Source organism: Brachyistius frenatus, unplaced genomic scaffold (genome assembly GCF_029030835.1).
Source record: "Brachyistius frenatus isolate BFR_SWC_R1_liver_20210118 unplaced genomic scaffold, ASM2903083v1 Contig_48, whole genome shotgun sequence".
In the NCBI taxonomy this organism is placed as follows: domain Eukaryota; kingdom Metazoa; phylum Chordata; class Actinopteri; family Embiotocidae; genus Brachyistius; species Brachyistius frenatus.
This window is the reverse complement of record NW_027210647.1, coordinates 930,544-947,069: the sequence shown is the minus strand read 5'-3', so window position 1 is coordinate 947,069 and position 16,526 is coordinate 930,544. Positions and strand designations below refer to the sequence as shown.

At 40.6% G+C, this 16,526-nt stretch overlaps 2 protein-coding genes across 5 annotated transcripts in view; both read right to left on the bottom strand.

The window, feature by feature from the left end:
* Positions 1-360: 360 nt before the first annotated feature.
* fabp10a (fatty acid binding protein 10a, liver basic) lies at positions 361-1,228 on the bottom strand. The gene is made up of 4 exons (XM_069703801.1): positions 1,073-1,228; positions 772-944; positions 587-676; positions 361-463 (listed from the first exon to the last, which is right to left on the bottom strand). The coding sequence occupies exons 1-4, from the start codon at positions 1,137-1,139 to the stop codon at positions 413-415; spliced, it is 381 nt and encodes a 126-aa protein (XP_069559902.1). The 5' UTR covers positions 1,140-1,228; the 3' UTR covers positions 361-412.
* Positions 1,229-2,423: 1,195 nt separating this feature from the next.
* Positions 2,424-16,526, bottom strand: part of myom3 (myomesin 3) — a 57,692-nt gene continuing 43,589 nt past the window's right edge. For 3 of the 4 annotated variants that reach the window (XR_011311123.1, XR_011311124.1, XR_011311125.1), the window contains 16 exons: positions 14,179-14,360; positions 13,837-13,951; positions 12,891-13,047; positions 12,237-12,343; positions 11,760-11,804; positions 11,408-11,544; positions 9,030-9,174; positions 7,765-7,824; positions 6,994-7,061; positions 6,122-6,232; positions 5,725-5,812; positions 5,477-5,515; positions 5,137-5,242; positions 3,715-3,878; positions 3,326-3,614; positions 3,167-3,222 (listed from right to left, as the gene is read on the bottom strand). Coding sequence is in view for 1 of the 4 variants with exons in the window: in XM_069703794.1 (XP_069559895.1) it covers positions 2,801-3,070; positions 3,167-3,222; positions 3,326-3,348; positions 3,578-3,614; positions 3,715-3,878; positions 5,137-5,242; positions 5,477-5,515; positions 5,725-5,812; positions 6,122-6,232; positions 6,994-7,061; positions 7,765-7,824; positions 9,030-9,174; positions 11,408-11,544; positions 11,760-11,804; positions 12,237-12,343; positions 12,891-13,047; positions 13,837-13,951; positions 14,179-14,360 (1,910 nt within the window). In the remaining 3 variants the exon portion in view is untranslated. Of the gene's footprint in view, positions 3,071-3,166; positions 3,223-3,325; positions 3,615-3,714; positions 3,879-5,136; positions 5,243-5,476; positions 5,516-5,724; positions 5,813-6,121; positions 6,233-6,993; positions 7,062-7,764; positions 7,825-9,029; positions 9,175-11,407; positions 11,545-11,759; positions 11,805-12,236; positions 12,344-12,890; positions 13,048-13,836; positions 13,952-14,178; positions 14,361-16,526 lie in introns of those variants that run through there. The other variant, XM_069703794.1, reaches the window with a different exon arrangement.

Sequence of the window (16,526 nt, the reverse complement as noted above, 5' to 3'; positions counted from 1 at the left end):
TCAGAGGACATTGAATTACATTTGTCTCTTGGAGCTAATCTTAAACCTTCACCTTACAATTAGATTTCCCCACTGAGGGATTAATGAAGTATGATCTTATCTCTGTATTTTATGGTATGCTTTAAGCTTTATGTTATGAGGACTTGCTTTTTTTGTCTCCAAAAACGGAAGTGGGTCCCCACAATGCACTATAGAAACAGGTTTATTAGTCGCACACGTGCCACTGCTACAGTGTACTTGTCGTGGTAAAATGCCTCTTTGCCAATATATGTTTCACTGTTGGCTTGATTTGTATTTTCACATTACATGTCGGGACACCACAGTCAATGTATGAGCACAGAAACATGACACAAACCACACTTATGAAGCAACACTTTTATTTAAATAGACATTGGTTTCTTCATGGCCAATTTTACATCTTTTTGCTCTTCCTGATGAGAGTTGTTGAGGCCACGGTCAAAGTCTGAAAAGGGATAAGGGGAAAGAAAATATCTTTAATTTGCAGGCACGTTTTGGTTTTTATTTATCTTTTTTGTTTTGTTTTCTGATATATTTTCTTGTGCAAAACTTAATAAGGGAGATGCACCTCAACCATCTCTCCTCCCTTGAGCTCTTGGGTGTGGCAGAACTTGCCGGTATTGCAGACCAGTTTGCCTCCCTCCAGATTGACAATGCACTAAGGGTTCAGAGGAGACATTACAACAATTTATGCAGTCATGCTTTAAAAGTATGTTTTGCAGATTATGAGGTAAAAGACCGTTAGTAGCTAACCTTGAGCTTCTTGCCGTCCATGGTGGTGATATCAGCCTCCTTGCCGATGGTAAAGGAGTTAGTCACAGACTTTCCAGGGGTCTTGGAGGTGATGACAAAGTCTTTGCCGGTCTGCTTGATCTCAGTAACTGGCTTGACGTCCTTGGCCATCTTGATAACATCTTCTGGGAGTTCTGTCGAAACGTGTATTTATGTGTTAATTCACGCACAGCGCGTGTAACAAGTAAACACTTTCTGGACTGCAAATCTGTCAAAATTGGCCGATAATAGATCTCTTTACATGGCAACCATTTTTCCTCACCCATTGCCCTGAGGAACTCCTCGTAGTTCTCCTGAGAGTAGACCTGCCATGTTCCGCTGAAGTCCATGTTTTCGAGAGGGTCTGGGTTATGCTTTACCAAGGTGGCTGGAGGCTGTGACAGCTGTGTGAAGCTCAACACAATGTGGAGAACGTGGATGGGCTCTCACCTTCTTATACTCAAAGGCACAGAGGTCCCAGGACGATGTCTAATGAGTAACAAACGCTGATGTTTGAACAACCTGGAGGTCACTTACTCCTGTTTGGCTGAACCTCAACTTCCACCAAAGACTAATTCGAATTGTAATTTTTTTTTTTTTTTTTTTTTTGACGTGTTAAAGAGCGTAATTAATATGAAGAATAAGAAATATGTGCAGATTTGTATTTGTACATCATGACATGTAGAAATTTGCTATTTTTTTAAAAATATGTAAAATGCACGTTTACATGCAAATTTCTCCTTAGTGGCAATTAGTGATACATTTAAAACAGGGTGCAGCGGTAGCAGAGGCGTGACATTAACAAGGAGTCAGATGTTGTTTTACTGGGAGGTTCACAGAGCTCCGAGGAGTTTGCTAAATGGAGATTGATCTTTGGATGAACTTTGTGCCTTTCCTCAGTGTACCATCAAACCTTCTGAATCTCCCTGACAAAGTGGGGCCCGGTTCATCAGGTTAACGACACTGCGGACTGTTTGCCTTTAAAGTGAAAGACATAATTACACATTGCAAAATCATACACAAAGTGAGCTGCTCTCCCCATTTTCTTTCGCTCTTGATTGTAAAGTTGTAAGAGTGTAGCGCTCGAGAGACTAATGCACGCGAGAAAATGTCTGGAAGTTGCTTTTATTCACTACAAACGCAAACAAATAACACATCTGCTTCGCCAAAAGCAAAAGAGAGTTTTGCAGTTTCCGTGTTACGACCTCTGGTTCCAACACAAAAACACTTCAAATGAGACTGTGTCGCTGCTACTTACAATGGCCACCGTAGCCATAAACAGATTATAGATTAAATGTGGCGCAGCTGCTGCAGCAACAACGTCGTGTTAGAAAACCGACTTAGTATCAGTGATATCTGAGTTTAATGTGGCTGATTGATTTGTTTGCAGCTAATGCTAACATTATGGCATGTATTGGCTTGATGGTATCTATTATTAGGTGATGTAAACTACTGTGAGCTAACAACAGCTGACTGCAGTAACTGATGGCAGCAGCTAATTTTATGTAACTTCATACTTCTACTCCACTGAACTTTAGGAGCACAATTATACTTCCTCTCCTACATTTGTCTGACAGCTTTTAGTTACAAGTTACTTTTAAAATAATGATGATATAATAATAACAACGGTAATAATTACTGTTCTTCATACCCTTCTAAATTTAGAGATTTAGAATTTGAATTTTTCTGACAATCTGATGTTTCCTTAATGGTTCTAGAAAATGCGACTTTTAAGGCTAAATAAACTTCTTAAAACCGGCTTGGATTTACTAAAAAATTCATTATTGTTCTGAGCCTGTTGACTTTATAGACATGCAGCACGTCCCAGAATAAACCAAAGTGAGCAATATTCAATGTATTTGTTTGCGAGGAGAAAATAGTGTTATTTCTTCTTTTTAAAATTTTTGTAGTCTCGTTTTAATAAAAGGAACATCTATAGCCTATTTGGTAAAATCTCAATCTTAAAGATGAAATCTCTGCAGAAAATTAATTTCTGACTCGATTTGCAGTCTTAACCCATCTGCACTGCGTTAGGTGGAGGCTTCTCGCCTTGCCTGTAAACGCTCACGGTCACAGCCACCGTCTCAGAACCGTACTGGTTGCGCACAAAGATGCTGTACTTTCCAGAATCTTCCATGTTGACGTAGTTGATGGTGATGGTGCTGCACTTGGGCTGTTTGGTGATGGTAAACTGAGGAGTGTCCGGGAGATCTCTCTCGTTGCGAAGCCAGAAAATCTCTGGGGCTGGGTCGCCGTCGATGTAGCACGTCAGACACAGAGACTTAGGAGAGGAGGCAAAAAAAAAAAAAAAAAATATGAGATGATCGACCACAGATGTAACAGCTAGGACCACCGTTGATCCCTGACAATGTCATACCTTGCCCTCCATGATGGCTACCACATCAGGAAGACCCTTTGTCACTTTGGCACGATCTGAAAAAAAAAAAAAAGTAACAATCACTCTCTGCTGACATCCACTGCAAAATCTTTAAGTCTTAAGAAAAGTCTTAGCATTAACACATAACCTGTGACTTACTTTTCTCAACAATGGCCAGCTGCCTGAGGGATGAAAACAGAAGGTCAAATCAACATGACATCACACTGTCAGAGGCAACGATAATCAGAGCTGAGATGTTTTTCAGGGAATAGTTTTTAAGTAAAACAACAACGTCTGTGTAGGTTATTTGTGAAAATATTGTGTTACCTCAGACTCCTCAGTGTTTTCTGTTAGTGACACACAGCAAGCCATGCTCGGTGCCTCATTGAGCGCAGGTGGTGCAACACTTACTTTAACATCTGGTGCTCCATCAAGGCGTCGGCAAAGGCTGTTGACAGTCATAATAATGATGAAGACTGAGGACATCTGATCACACTGCGTCTTTCTTCTCTCACAACACATAAACCAAAACAATGTTTTCCACGCACCTTGTTCTCCCAGGTCAAGACACCGTTTGTGCGACTCTTTGCCATCAAACATCTCCAAGGTGTATTTGCCTTTATCGTTCTCAGATGGGTTTAAGATTTCCATCCAGACTTTCTGCAAGTTGCTGCCAGGCTTTGTTCGGGTTTCCTGGCCAATCCTCTTCTCCCTGCAGGATAAGGAGCACAGATATACTGTTTTGATACTGCTTTATGTGACTTAGAAAGCTTATCAGGTAAACAGTTACCCTTCATGTGTTTGTATGCGGCAGATCCTTAACAAAAACATGAATGTTAGGGGCATAGTCTGGCTTTTGCCTTTGTGGAGTTCAGTTAAACTGCTTCAAGTAGTTATTATTGGCAAAGAAAGTTCTCCTTTAGTGTAACAGGAGTTATCAAAGAGATCATATGCTCAGAAAGTGTGCTAAAGAACCTTGAAAATGCAGCTTAGACTGGATTCAGACTGCACTAATTTTATCCTGGATTATGTAAGACGACATGTCAGTCCGCCTCACAGAGTTTGTTCTCAGATGTTCCCTCTTTCGCAGCGGACATCCTGAAATGCTCCAGCAGATGGTGCTATGAGCCTAACTTAAGGAACAAGCTCCAGTACACCCTCTGTATTCACAGGTTTGTTTGAGTATGTATTAGTAACTCCCATGCATAATTCAAAACATAGATGTGTTATAAAAGACAGTAATATATATAATCTTTATCAGTGTATATATATATATATATATATATACACACACCAATAAATCTCCTCTACAATCGAAGTTCTATGGGTTGTTGCAGAGCTTTATGTGCAGCGTATGAACCAGGTGTTTTGGTGTCCAGATGTGCATACGGACATCACACCTCTGCTGTCCTATTGAGAACATTTTACGCTGTTTGTAGTTGAACTTTAATAAAGGTTTTGGAAGCTGAACACGTTGGTATTATTTATGCGAAATATAAACTCTTTCACTTACAAACCAGGCCGAAAACAAACTGGAGTTCAGCATAAGAAGTCCTGTAACATCCACTGATTATAGTTTGTGGGAGAATAAGGAAAAGTACCGCAAACATGTACTTAAGTACAGCACCTGAGTAAATGTACTCAGTTGCTTTCCATCACTGGTAAAATACTGTGTTTCGTGTTAGTGCACGTGCAGTATGTGTAGCTTCTTTTTTTACTAGCGGCTGCTGTTGGTGCGTCCTCACATGCCAGTGTTATAGCATGATGTCTTTTACAAGACATTTACAGTGTTTACGTCTGTGACTTGCAGTAAACAATGTGACCAACCAGCTAGATGGCGCTGAAGTAAAAATAATCAATCAATTTTGCTCATTTTCTCCCTCACAGAAAGTTAAATGAAAATACTTCGTTCTCAGCAGCATTTCCACGCAGGGTGTCGGGTCAGAGTGGTGCTCGGCGTGTGGACTCACTTGAACTGCCAGCTGGTCTTCAGGAAGCATATATAGTATTTGAATGAGCAGTAGAGCTTGAAGCCTTCAGCGGTGCCCTGAATGCTCAGTGGGCCGGCTGACAGTGCTGCAGAGAGGCAGGGGTCCTGATTATTTAATACCCAACAGTCTGCATAGATTTAAGTTTCCTTGGCAATGTAAAACAGTCTGTTTCTTATTTGAGGAGCTCCACAAATTAATATTCTGAAGTCAAAACACCAAATTTAATCAACATTGCTTTCAGGTGTGTTATCCTAATTCCAACACAGCACACCTGCTGTAAAAACAAGTCATTGCCTCATTGCACAAAGGTGTCACTCACCGCACTGTTTACTCAGCTGCTGCAGAAGCTTGTCATACTCTGTAAGTAAAAACAAAAAAAATATAATAAAGCATTATGAAGGTGTCTTACATTGCTGCGGGGACTCAATAAATACCAAATGCAAGATTTGGATGGAATTTTTTTTTTGTCATCAATTGTCTTATTTTCATTAGGAATTGAAAACGTGTGGTAATGGAAATGCACAGAGGATGTGTTTTGTTGTTTGAGGACAGGACGTCGCATCTCACCTTCATGCAGTAACTCCAAGACGCTGACGTCCTCTCCTCTCCCATCGGACACCACAGCTCTGTATGAACCAGCCTCTTTCTCTGTAACCTGAGAGAAAATCATCTACCGTATTAAACATATTCAAAACTTTTCAAATTAATTATTTCATATCTCTGGAGAACAGCCAAATGCTTAATTTGACCCTTTTGTCCAGGCTTAATCCGGGTCGAGTTAACCTTAAATCGCACTCCAAGGTGGAGCTGGGAGCATTTCAAAGTCAGACTTGTCAGTACTTAAATCCTACAGACGTCATTTGTCTGTCACTGTGTTTATCTCCTCGCCAGCTACAATTTATGAATGCTGCTTCACATTTGTTTGAGCGCTTATGTGAAACTAGGGCAGCGGGATTTTGCGTACCTGTGGGATGGTGAGTGTGCTGACCCCTGACGACTGATCATACACAACCTGGGTCACCTCCACACCTTCCTTAAACCACTTGAGAGACGTGTCCTTGTTTGTGTTCGTCACCTGTGTGATAAGAGATACACAACACTGGTAAAAAAATATTTTATTGTTCTATCTTTTGTTATTGGGGCTGGTCTTAGTTCATTTTTAAAATCATTTTCTTGGGTTTTTGTTGAGGTGCCATTTAGGTTGTTTCTGCGATTCAATTTGTACAATTGCTGGATTGAAATTTTATTCAGGATTGTAAAGTCACATCATTGAAAATGTAACACAAATTACTTAAGAGGAGCAATGTGTGGGACTTAGTGGCATCTAGCGGTGAGGTTTCAGATTGCAATCAAGTAAAGAGCCCCTCGCCTCAACCTCCCCTTCCAAGAATGAAGGAGAATCTTTGTTGGCAGCAAGAAATGCAAAAGGCCCTCTCTTAGAACCAGTGTTGTTTGTCCCTTCTGAGCTACTGTAGAAACATGGTTGGTGCAACATGGCGGGCTCCGTGGACGAGGACCCGCTCCCTATGTAGAAGGGCTCATTCGAAGGTCATGAAAACACAACAACTCTTAGTTTCTGGTGATTGTACACTACTAAAAATGTCAGTATGAATACTATATTCTATTTCTGCCAACAGATTTACCTAAATTCTGAACCTTTAAAGACTAATAATGCAAGTAGAACATTTTCTGGACTAGAACTGTTATTGCTATTATAAAATTTATACTACTGAAATAAATTATTTGGTTGAATAACGGTTTCTGAACTTCCAATTTGGTGTTGTATTAGTTGTGTTATTGCCATCAAGAAATTGAATATGTAAAATGGGAAAGTACCTTGCACCGTATTATTAATTCACAATCCTCATTTACACTCCACCACAAGTATTCCTGGAAATAGGGTCCTTGGAAAGAAGAACAAATGAGTATTGATCTGTACTGAGCCACAGAAACAGAGCGACATTAGACATTTATTCAGAACAACAAATACTAAATAATGCACATATTTATGTCATTTATCAAGTCAAATTATGTCAGTGTGATAATTTACTGTACTGACAGTGACAAGTATCTAAAATAAGAGTTGTGAGAGGATTTAAATCAGCATTTAGGTAGAAAAGATTGTCCGCCATTTATCTCTTCTGAATTGCAGTATTCTGCATGTAACGGACAAAATGTGTTCTGTGGACTTGGAGTCTCACGTGGACTTTGAATAGTGGCCCCGGTGTGAGATAGTCCACTTGCACAAGCGGGCACTGGGGCTTTGGCCTCTACACACCAAAGAGTTCTCACTCAGGTGACTGAAACATGGAGTTCAGTCGCACAGGAAACTTCCTTTTATTCTTTCTTTCTTTCAGTGACTCTCTAGTCTTAAAAGGTTTGAACGAGACAAACACATCCGTGTCATTAAACACAAAGATGATCAAGAGCTGTTGCAACCGTGAGATGCTGATGCTTCGCCTTGGAACGAGATAAAAGAGCGATGCAGTCCCACACAACATAAAACGCTGATGCAACAAAGGTAATGGTTTAGCAATACGTAAACACTACTGCAGTAAGTACCACGAGGGGCCCTCATTAAGCGCCGATAGCTTGAAGAGTTCTCACCAAACTTCCTCTGATGGTCACGTCGGTTTGCGTCAGCCAAGGCCAGCGTCTGACGGAACTCTGACAGAGACACAGACAACATCAGACAGAGTGCGAAACGACAACCAAACGACAACCAAACGACAACCAAATCCCGAAGGTAAGATTCTTACAATCCAAAACAACTTCAAGCACCAAAATACAGAAGAAAGTTGATCATAGGTTGCTGAAGTTGCATTTATACAGTAGGATAAACTATTCTTTAAGTCATTATAAGATCATAATATTAATCTTTATTTATAAAGGTTTTCCCAAAGATAACGGATGGCACAAAATGAAAACTAAATGTTTTCTTGACAATGATGAAAATGAAATCAAGTAGATCTTTGACATATATAGGTACTATAAAATGCAGACTTGAACTTCCTAAAAAAGTCTATGACGCACTTAAAGTTAAGCACTATCATTAATCCCCTCCACACTCAAGATTCTGCCATTGTATTTTGAAAGGCATCGGCTCAATCTTGATGAAATCTAAACTATAATAAAACTGTTTTGAATTTAAGCACACAGCCTCATGATTTAAACGGTGTAAACCAATTACAGATAGTAATACCACAGCAACAATATTTTCCTATCGAATAAGTGGGCGTGAACACAGTAAAATTTTAGTTTTTGTATTTTCTGTCGTCTTTAGGGGCACAAAGCTGTTGAACAGCATGATGTGCTTGACACTATTTTTACCATAAAAGTCAAGCAAACAAAAGGTGGATATAAGAGAGTCATTGTCACCTGATGTTTTGCAAATCCATTTTTTCCAATCAGAAAACGTACAATGACTTCGCGAAAATCCACACAGAATGGCAGTACAACAGAAAATCTTGCAGTAATAAAACGTTAAGAGAAAACAGGGCAAAACAGCCATCAGGTTTTTGAAGGCATGTTTTTTTTTTGTATGTGTTTGAATTACAAACAGTTTTTAAAATTCAGATATGTTTGTATTATGATTTCTTTATGTCAGATGATTCTCACTGTTGTGTTTGTATGCTAAAGGCGAGCTTTTCTTTAGGTGGTAGATTTTAGAATAGAGTAGTAAAAAAAGATCAACACCGAATAGACAAACAAACAGAAATCATGCAGCTTAATCTGTGTTTCTCTCGCTAGTGTGTGAAGTCACATTTACACCCGTCACACCCCGTTTTCATCGGGTCCTCCCTTGTTCCTAGAAATCTTCCACTACGACATAATAGTGATATGACAACTCTGTGGCTGAGTGAACGACTTACTTTGATCCACAAAGACCAAAGTGAGCTGGTTCTTGGCGCGGCCGTCCCTCAGCTGAGCCGTGTACGAGCCCTCGTCCTCCTGAGAGAGCCGCTCAAACAGGATCTCCACCAGACCTTTGGCCTTGTCGAAGTTGACCTGCCGGTGCTGCCGGGAGAGCAAACACATGTTGCCAGCACGAACGGTGCACATCAGCTCGCGTGCAGACGGACGATCCCGGTTGACGGGTTGATTCACTATCTGTAATCTCACTGATTTAAATAAATAGAGTTTGAAATGACACACGCACGCTGCAGATGAGATATTCCTGTTTCTTAGCACATGTAAACACAAACAAACAGAGACACAGAGCAAACGGCCTTTGAGCCCATTTTCATGGCTTTTATGTTCATCAAGATAAATGTGCGCCTTGCATGTTGATAGGCCTCAGCGGTGGATGTGATTTTTTGATGTATGGCGGGCCTAAGGGCCCTAATCAGCTAAATGGCTTTTGAATTCGGGAACCTCAGCTGTGATCATTTAGAAATAATGTGTAATCAGTTCTGTTCAGATGGAACTCTGATATTGGGAAATAATGGAACAAATGAAAATGAAACCCGGGCGAATGAATGGAAGCTGCTGAATGTAAAGCAGCTGCAACGACGCACACAAACACGAGCCGACACAGACGCTGAAAAATGCAGAGTTGTGAAACCGCAATAATATACGCTGCGTTGTGTTTGTTTTTCTCTCTGTGGACCCATCAACCGCACGGTTGAACGACCTCAACGGCGCCGCCGATTGTTTCTGAGCTTTGTGTCACAACGTATATCAGCGCTAAGAAAGTCTGTTCACATTCACTTTGCGTTCTTCGATAATTACGCTGCGTTTCTCGATTTTCAGTCGTCTGAGTCCAAATTGCATTTTACAAAGGCTGGTGACATCACTGTGCTTCTATTTCTCATATTCCTTGCTGCTATAGCGTTGCATTTTTTTTTTTTTTTAGGTCAATAATAGGGAAGAAATGTTTATGAAATTGCTTTTTGTTTTTGTTGCAAATAGCCATGGCTTCTTCTGAGCAGGTCTGTGAGAGTAAATCATTTGAGGTCATTTGCGATGATACAAATTGCAGCATGAAACTATGCAAATGGTATTACAGAATATATGGTAATAATATGTGTTAATATATTTTTCACGTGTACAGCTTTCAATGTCCCAAATCGAGCGGTAGAGATGTAACATTAGGTCATAACATACTCTTGATTTACAACCTTGAGTATTGTTTGTTTGCAGAAAGTCGTCCAAATAGTTTTATTCATTAAAATAAGCCCAATGTAGATTCCCATGTGAAATCTTTTACACATATGTTTACTATGTTATCATATGTTGCAACATGTGGTAAACATGTGTCACACATGTGTCCCAAGTGGAAAACATGTAAAGCTCACGTGTTTTTTTTTCTCCAAGGGGTATTTCCGTTTTGGAACGGCAGTGAGAGAATGACTCAGACAGCCAGAGGTTTATACATCACATGATTTAGGAGCCAATCCCTTCACCCTGCAGGGTGGCACTTTTATTACCATCGAGCTGCCAGCTTGAGCTGCAGGTTAGTGGCGGAGGGGGTGACTGGAGCTAGAAGCAGGGACTATTTGCGTACTAATAATTCTGCACGTACCGAACGAGGGAAAAGGTGTGAGTTAGATCTCAGCAACTTTAATTTTGATAACCTGGGAAGAGTCTTTTGGGGTTTAACTTTGTAGAGGGACTTCAGAGATAACTCCAAGTTTAAATCACAACCAAATTACTGCAGTGTAATTAGTGACTTTTAAAAACTCGACATCCTGGGGAACAAGACCCGAGGGAAGGCCCGGGAACAATCTGAGGGGCCGCGAGATGATTAAAAGGAAAAACAAAAAGTCTTGTATATGACATTTTCTCAAATGTTTTGCTTCTTTTTTCACACCAGGCCTCTGAAATAATTCAAAAATTCAAAAATAATAAAACTACAGGTTTGTCTCACCTCCACTGTCCTCTACAATCCTAGGAGAAATCCATTAAAAATCATTGCTCAGGACTCATGACGACACTGGAGCCCTTGACCTACCAATAGAATAGTTTATAGTATCTGAATAGTTTCATTTTACAGCCACTAATTTCCCTGATGAGAACCGGCCCAACATTTCTTGGCGGCGCAGACCATATATGCTGTTGTTCTACCCGAACAGAGCGCCCCCGAACTCAGCAGCTCTGGAAGTGGCCCGTTGGCGGATCCTTTCATCCAACCACCTCACCGTATGAAGGTTAGCAGCAGTAGGGAAATCGTTTAACCCTCACAGGGTTCGGGACCTCCTCAACTGTCCGAGCTGCAGTAACGCAGGATGACCCGAGCGGCGGTTCTTACCGGAGTGCTGGAGATTTCCCGGTCATTGAAGATGAGACGGAGCTCGGCGGCGTTACTCAGACTCTCCGTCTGAAGCCAGAGACGCACGCCGCCTTTCTCTGAAACCTCCACCTGCCAGCCCGACTTCAGCGCTATCACTGCCAAAGGGAAATTAAAGACGTATAATCACATGTAGAAATACCTAAACTGGTGGAAAATACATTATGACAATAACATGTCATAAATAAGTATGTATAAGATTGATTACAGTGATTAAATTGATTAAAATAAGCTTACAGGTCTGTGTAAAATCCTTTATAATGTTTTATTTTCCTCTGAACACTTCTTTTCGTGGTGCATTAAAGGTACATACGTGGATTTCTGACTTGCCAGCTGAGTTCTTTGAGCCGTTCAAGGTCTGCAAAAAAAAAAAGTAAAAAAAAAAGAGCAGCTGAAGGTTAATTATCACGGCTCACATTTTGTCATCCTGTTATATCGTCAAACTGCCAGCGAATAGAACAATGACTCGCAGTTTGATTTTGAAGCAGGAGAGTTGATTGAGAGCATATGCTTAGTTGGACAAGTGACCTTGTGGAAGCGGCTGTTGAGGGGGACAATTACTTGCTTGAGGGAAAAGCTTGATAACCCTGAAAATTAAAGGTTCTGTAATGTTCCTGCTGCCGTCAGCTTCTTCAATAACACACAAGACAACTGAGCTGAGTTGCTTTTTTCCATTGTGGCTGAAGTGAAGTTAAGAATTGGAGGAGACAGTTTCTCATCATGAACCTTCTACTCTGAGTCATTTCACTTCTATCTCACATTTTGAACAAACAAAAACGCTTCAGTTTACCGTCAGCAGTGAAGTCATAGCTGGACGACAGGTGGGGGTTGTCACTCATCTCCACTGTGTAGAGACCCAGGTCCTCCTCAGAGGGGTCTGTGAAGGTGAGGACGGACCTGACGGACAAATTGAAAAGGAGACAGATAGATAGATGTACAGATCATTCACCCTGCAGTGCAGGTGATCAGACTTTCTGCCCTAATTCCTCTCCTTACTGGAAGAAATGATTGTTTGACATACTATGAATAAGTAAAACAGTGTGAACATGAGAGCTGGAAAGGATGCATTCAGTGTGAATCCCAATGAGAAATACTCCCAAGATGTCAATTTACAAAGTAACAGAAGTCATTTGTCTCATTAAGTTTTGTCTGTCCACAGCCCTGGGTAATTTAAAACCTTAATATTTGCTGGGTCTGTGCAGGGTAAACAACATTTCTTTAGTCGCGGCTCAACAAATAAGCGATGTCGTTTTTATAAGTGTGAAAAACCGAAGAGAAGTTAATGGTTTAAGAAACATATAGTGATGAGTTTAACGCCGCCTCCAGAGTCTGAAACCAAACAGTTTTCTCCCCTTAAAGGAGCCCTTGTTACTCATAAACACAGTCACAGATATCTTCCCAGGGAAAAAGTTGAACTCTTCATGCTTGCACACGAACAACCTACCGATTATTCTTGGTCTCTGCTCTCACTCTCCCGCCGTCGATGGGTTGCGTGTAATTTTTGCTCCACAGGAACTCGCTCGCGTCGTTCACCTCAGCGGCCTCATAGCCCAAAAATATGAAGCCGTCGTCATCCACACCAATCTCAATGTTTTTGGTGCCTGAGAGTGAAAGAGACGGTGAGAAAGCATCATGGATTTAAATTATTTTATTATTTAGTCTACAATGTGCTGCTGTAGCTCAATAGTTTCCAATTATTCTGAACATTATTCCATTCTGAGGAATACATTTTATTGTATCATCTATTATTGCACTTACTATCCTTTACTTTATCGCGAATATTTTCTTATCTTCACTTCTCTCATCAAACAAACTGCACAGCCTGCAGATGATGCGGGAAGTTACATATTCACTTTTATATATCTGTTAAATATATCTTATTATGTTCCACTGGTTGGTTGTATTCTGGTCAGAATGCTGCATGTGTTGTATGATGTAAATGTCTTTGAAATATTTTTAATATTTACCACTGCGATGAACTGATGTTCACTGTGTTTAGGTGGGCGTGAAGGGGAATTTTAAAAAGTAGTTCAACATTTTCTTTGGGGAAATATGCATATTTGAGCTCCAGCAGAGAGCTAGATGAGAAGATTGAAACCACTCTCATTTGAAGCTGGAGTCCAAAGCACTTTGTCAGAATCAGGCTAGCTGTTTCTACCTGTTTCCAGTCTTTATGCTAAGCTAAGCTAAGCATCTCCTGACTCCGACTTCATATTTAAAGGAGATCTTTACTGAGATCTTCTTCAGTCATTTAATGAAACAAAGTTCTCATCGCTCAGAAAAAAAAAAATCAATGAATGATTGTGCAGCTTTTCCTATTAGTACACACTGAGGCTGATATTTATTTACGATATTTTTTTTACTGTAAATGTGGAACCAGGATGACTGACCTGGTCGCGTCTCCGCTGTGACCGGCTCAGTGGGCAAAGAGGCACGACCCACTCCAGCCTCATTGACAGCCGACACACGGAAACGGTAGGTCTGACCCGCCTGAAGACCCGACACCTGGACGCCATAAGACATCAAACATTTACTAGTCACTGTCATAATTCATCATGGTTATTTCAGCACCTGGACCGTCAGACGCGCAAAGGAATGAAATGCCGGCGCACAAATTTCTGCGGTGGATTTAATGAATAATAACATTGGACTACTTTATACAACACATGGATCGTTTGACCTGTTAAATCACGTAATGAACAAATCCTGAACATGTTTATAGCTTAAGTCACCTTGTAATTTGTATCAGAGATGGGTTTGTCATTGAAAGCAGTCCAGTCGTCTGATTGGTCGCCCTGGCTGACTTCCAGTAAATAGCCAGTGACGGGGCCTCGTCCTTCGTACAGCGGATTCGCCCACAAAAGCACCAGAGATCCGTTTCTCGCCTCCCTGACCTCCAGGTCGTAGGGGCAACCTGACAGGGAGCACACAGAGGTCATGGACAGACTGTGTATCAGGGTCAATGGTTTTTTTGTGCAGGGGAGCAGAGAAAGGCCCAAAACCTGGGGTTGAAAAGCAATACAGAAGAATCTCACAGTGAAATAAACTACAAGAAAAAAACAGCTGCCAATGTAAAACATCCTTCTTCACAATGGGAAGTCATAACAAACCCGACCAGTAAAGTCAAAATGAGTCCAGTGACTTTCCTTAATCTTCCCCAACTGACTTAATTCCAGCTCGCGATAGTTAATTTTGCTTAATGATTTCTGGTGACTTTTAAATTATTAATGGCACAGAGGAAAGCCCATTTGCCGAGATTAACGAGCTGCGCTTTTTAAGTGACACATTTGAGAGAGAGCGCGCCCGCCTCGCTCTCTTTTCAATATTAACGGGACGAGGAGCTGATATGAGCGGGGCCACAACTGGTGGGTATTACTGAGCTCCCACACACTGAGGCCACTTTCTGTGTGTGTGTGTGTGTGTGGTGCATGTGTGGTTTTGTACATGTGGGATGTTTCTAATAATAATAAAGGGCGTAATTTTGCCTGCGGATTGAGACTGCACTTCCTCCTCACTTTTCCAAATCCTATCATCATTTTTGTGACAGAATTCACACACTTATATAATCTCAAGCTCATTTTCCGCCTCAAATCTCTGTAAACATCGCCGGCTTATTTTCCAGACGCCACAGTCCAAACTGAGGGAAGAGAGGAGATGATACATATGTTGTTGTTTTCTCTCAGTCTTCCTCAGTTATTACCAATGCGCTCAAGGCAATGGGGGTTTCAGCGAGAGGAGCATCCAGAGCTTCCAGGACTTGTTCGCCTGTCGAGCTACATGCAGGCTGACTTTATGTGTTGGAGGGAATGTAGTCGTGGTTGTATTTAGCCTGAGTTGAACGCCTGCAGACACTACTCAGGGAAAAAATGAACCTCCCCTCCTGTTTATTTCAGGTAAAAATGAACTAATATTCTACTTACTGTTAATATTCTCCTACACTGGTACTTGAATAAAACATCAATTCCATCAAGAAAACTGATCATGATTTCAATTATTGTTACTGCATCAACAATACAGTAATGGTTAACATATAATTAACACGTTTTCATGTTTTCAAACACAACTAATATCATCTTTATTTCTTTAAACGCTAGATTGATTTAAGCAAAACTGTAAATAAAAACACAGAAGATATATTACAGACAGTTGTATAATAATGTTATTCATGGCACCCTTTCCTGATTCCTGCAGGTCAAAACCTGTTTTTTTTTTTTTTTGCTGTAGTGGATTCAGTGCCTTTGTGTTGCTATGGGATACGAGCCACCATCCATAAGCAAAATATAATGAATTCCACCAACTAATTCTAACTGCAGGCTGTTATTTTGGATGTTATTTCAGCTGCGATATTAGTCACTTGACTGCTGACCTCTGCCTTTATTTTACATTTTAATGACACGATATGCAAATCGCCACTTTTTATTCTGCTACTTCACGCTGACCTGTTTATGTTGTTGTGCACTTTTACTGGTGCAATTTAAATAAAATGAAATTTGCAGCGAGTGGTAATGGCTCCTCCAGTTGATGGATGGTCTTTGTATCCATCTCACCTCCCTCTCTGAGCCAGGGTCAATAAACCAATAGCAGAAATTGCAGGTCAGGAAGGTATTGACTGAGGCTTAAACTCCCAGTGCTCTTGAATAACTGTCTAACTTGGAAATGATTAAAGTTAAAGTCCTCCTCCAGTCAAAGTTTCAGCGTACAGAATGATGTATGTGAAGACACAGTGTCTTTTTGCTCCCCTTTAATTGGGTTTTAAGATGTTGCAAATAGTTTTGGAGGCAAACTGTGGTCCAATATGCAACTTACAAAAGTGTGTTCTGGAAACATGAAACCGACAGTGGACAAACACTGAAAATGGACTTATGTTAAAGTACGTTATATGTAGAACATGTTTTTTCCAGGGGTTAAACTTCTGATTCAGAATTTTTCAAGATTCAAGATTTGTACAGTAAAACACATCACAGTATTTTAAAATGATGTCTGGATATATATGTATATATACACGGTATCAGCAGACAAATGTGCAGCAGTTTTTCTTCTGTCACACGTTCTGGTTCGTGGAGATGTTTTGGAGAAATCT

Bases quoted from the DNA above. Each gene is read 5' to 3' on its own strand.
- fabp10a (XM_069703801.1), bottom strand. From the start codon at position 1,139: ATGGACTTCAGCGGAACATGGCAGGTCTACTCTCAGGAGAACTACGAG. The intron at 945-1,072 runs GTGAGGAAAAAT...ACGTTTCGACAG, and splicing joins GGAGTTCCTCAGGGCAATGG to AACTCCCAGAAGATGTTATC. The intron at 464-586 runs GTGCATCTCCCT...ATCCCTTTTCAG, and splicing joins AGGGAGGAGAGATGGTTGAG to ACTTTGACCGTGGCCTCAAC.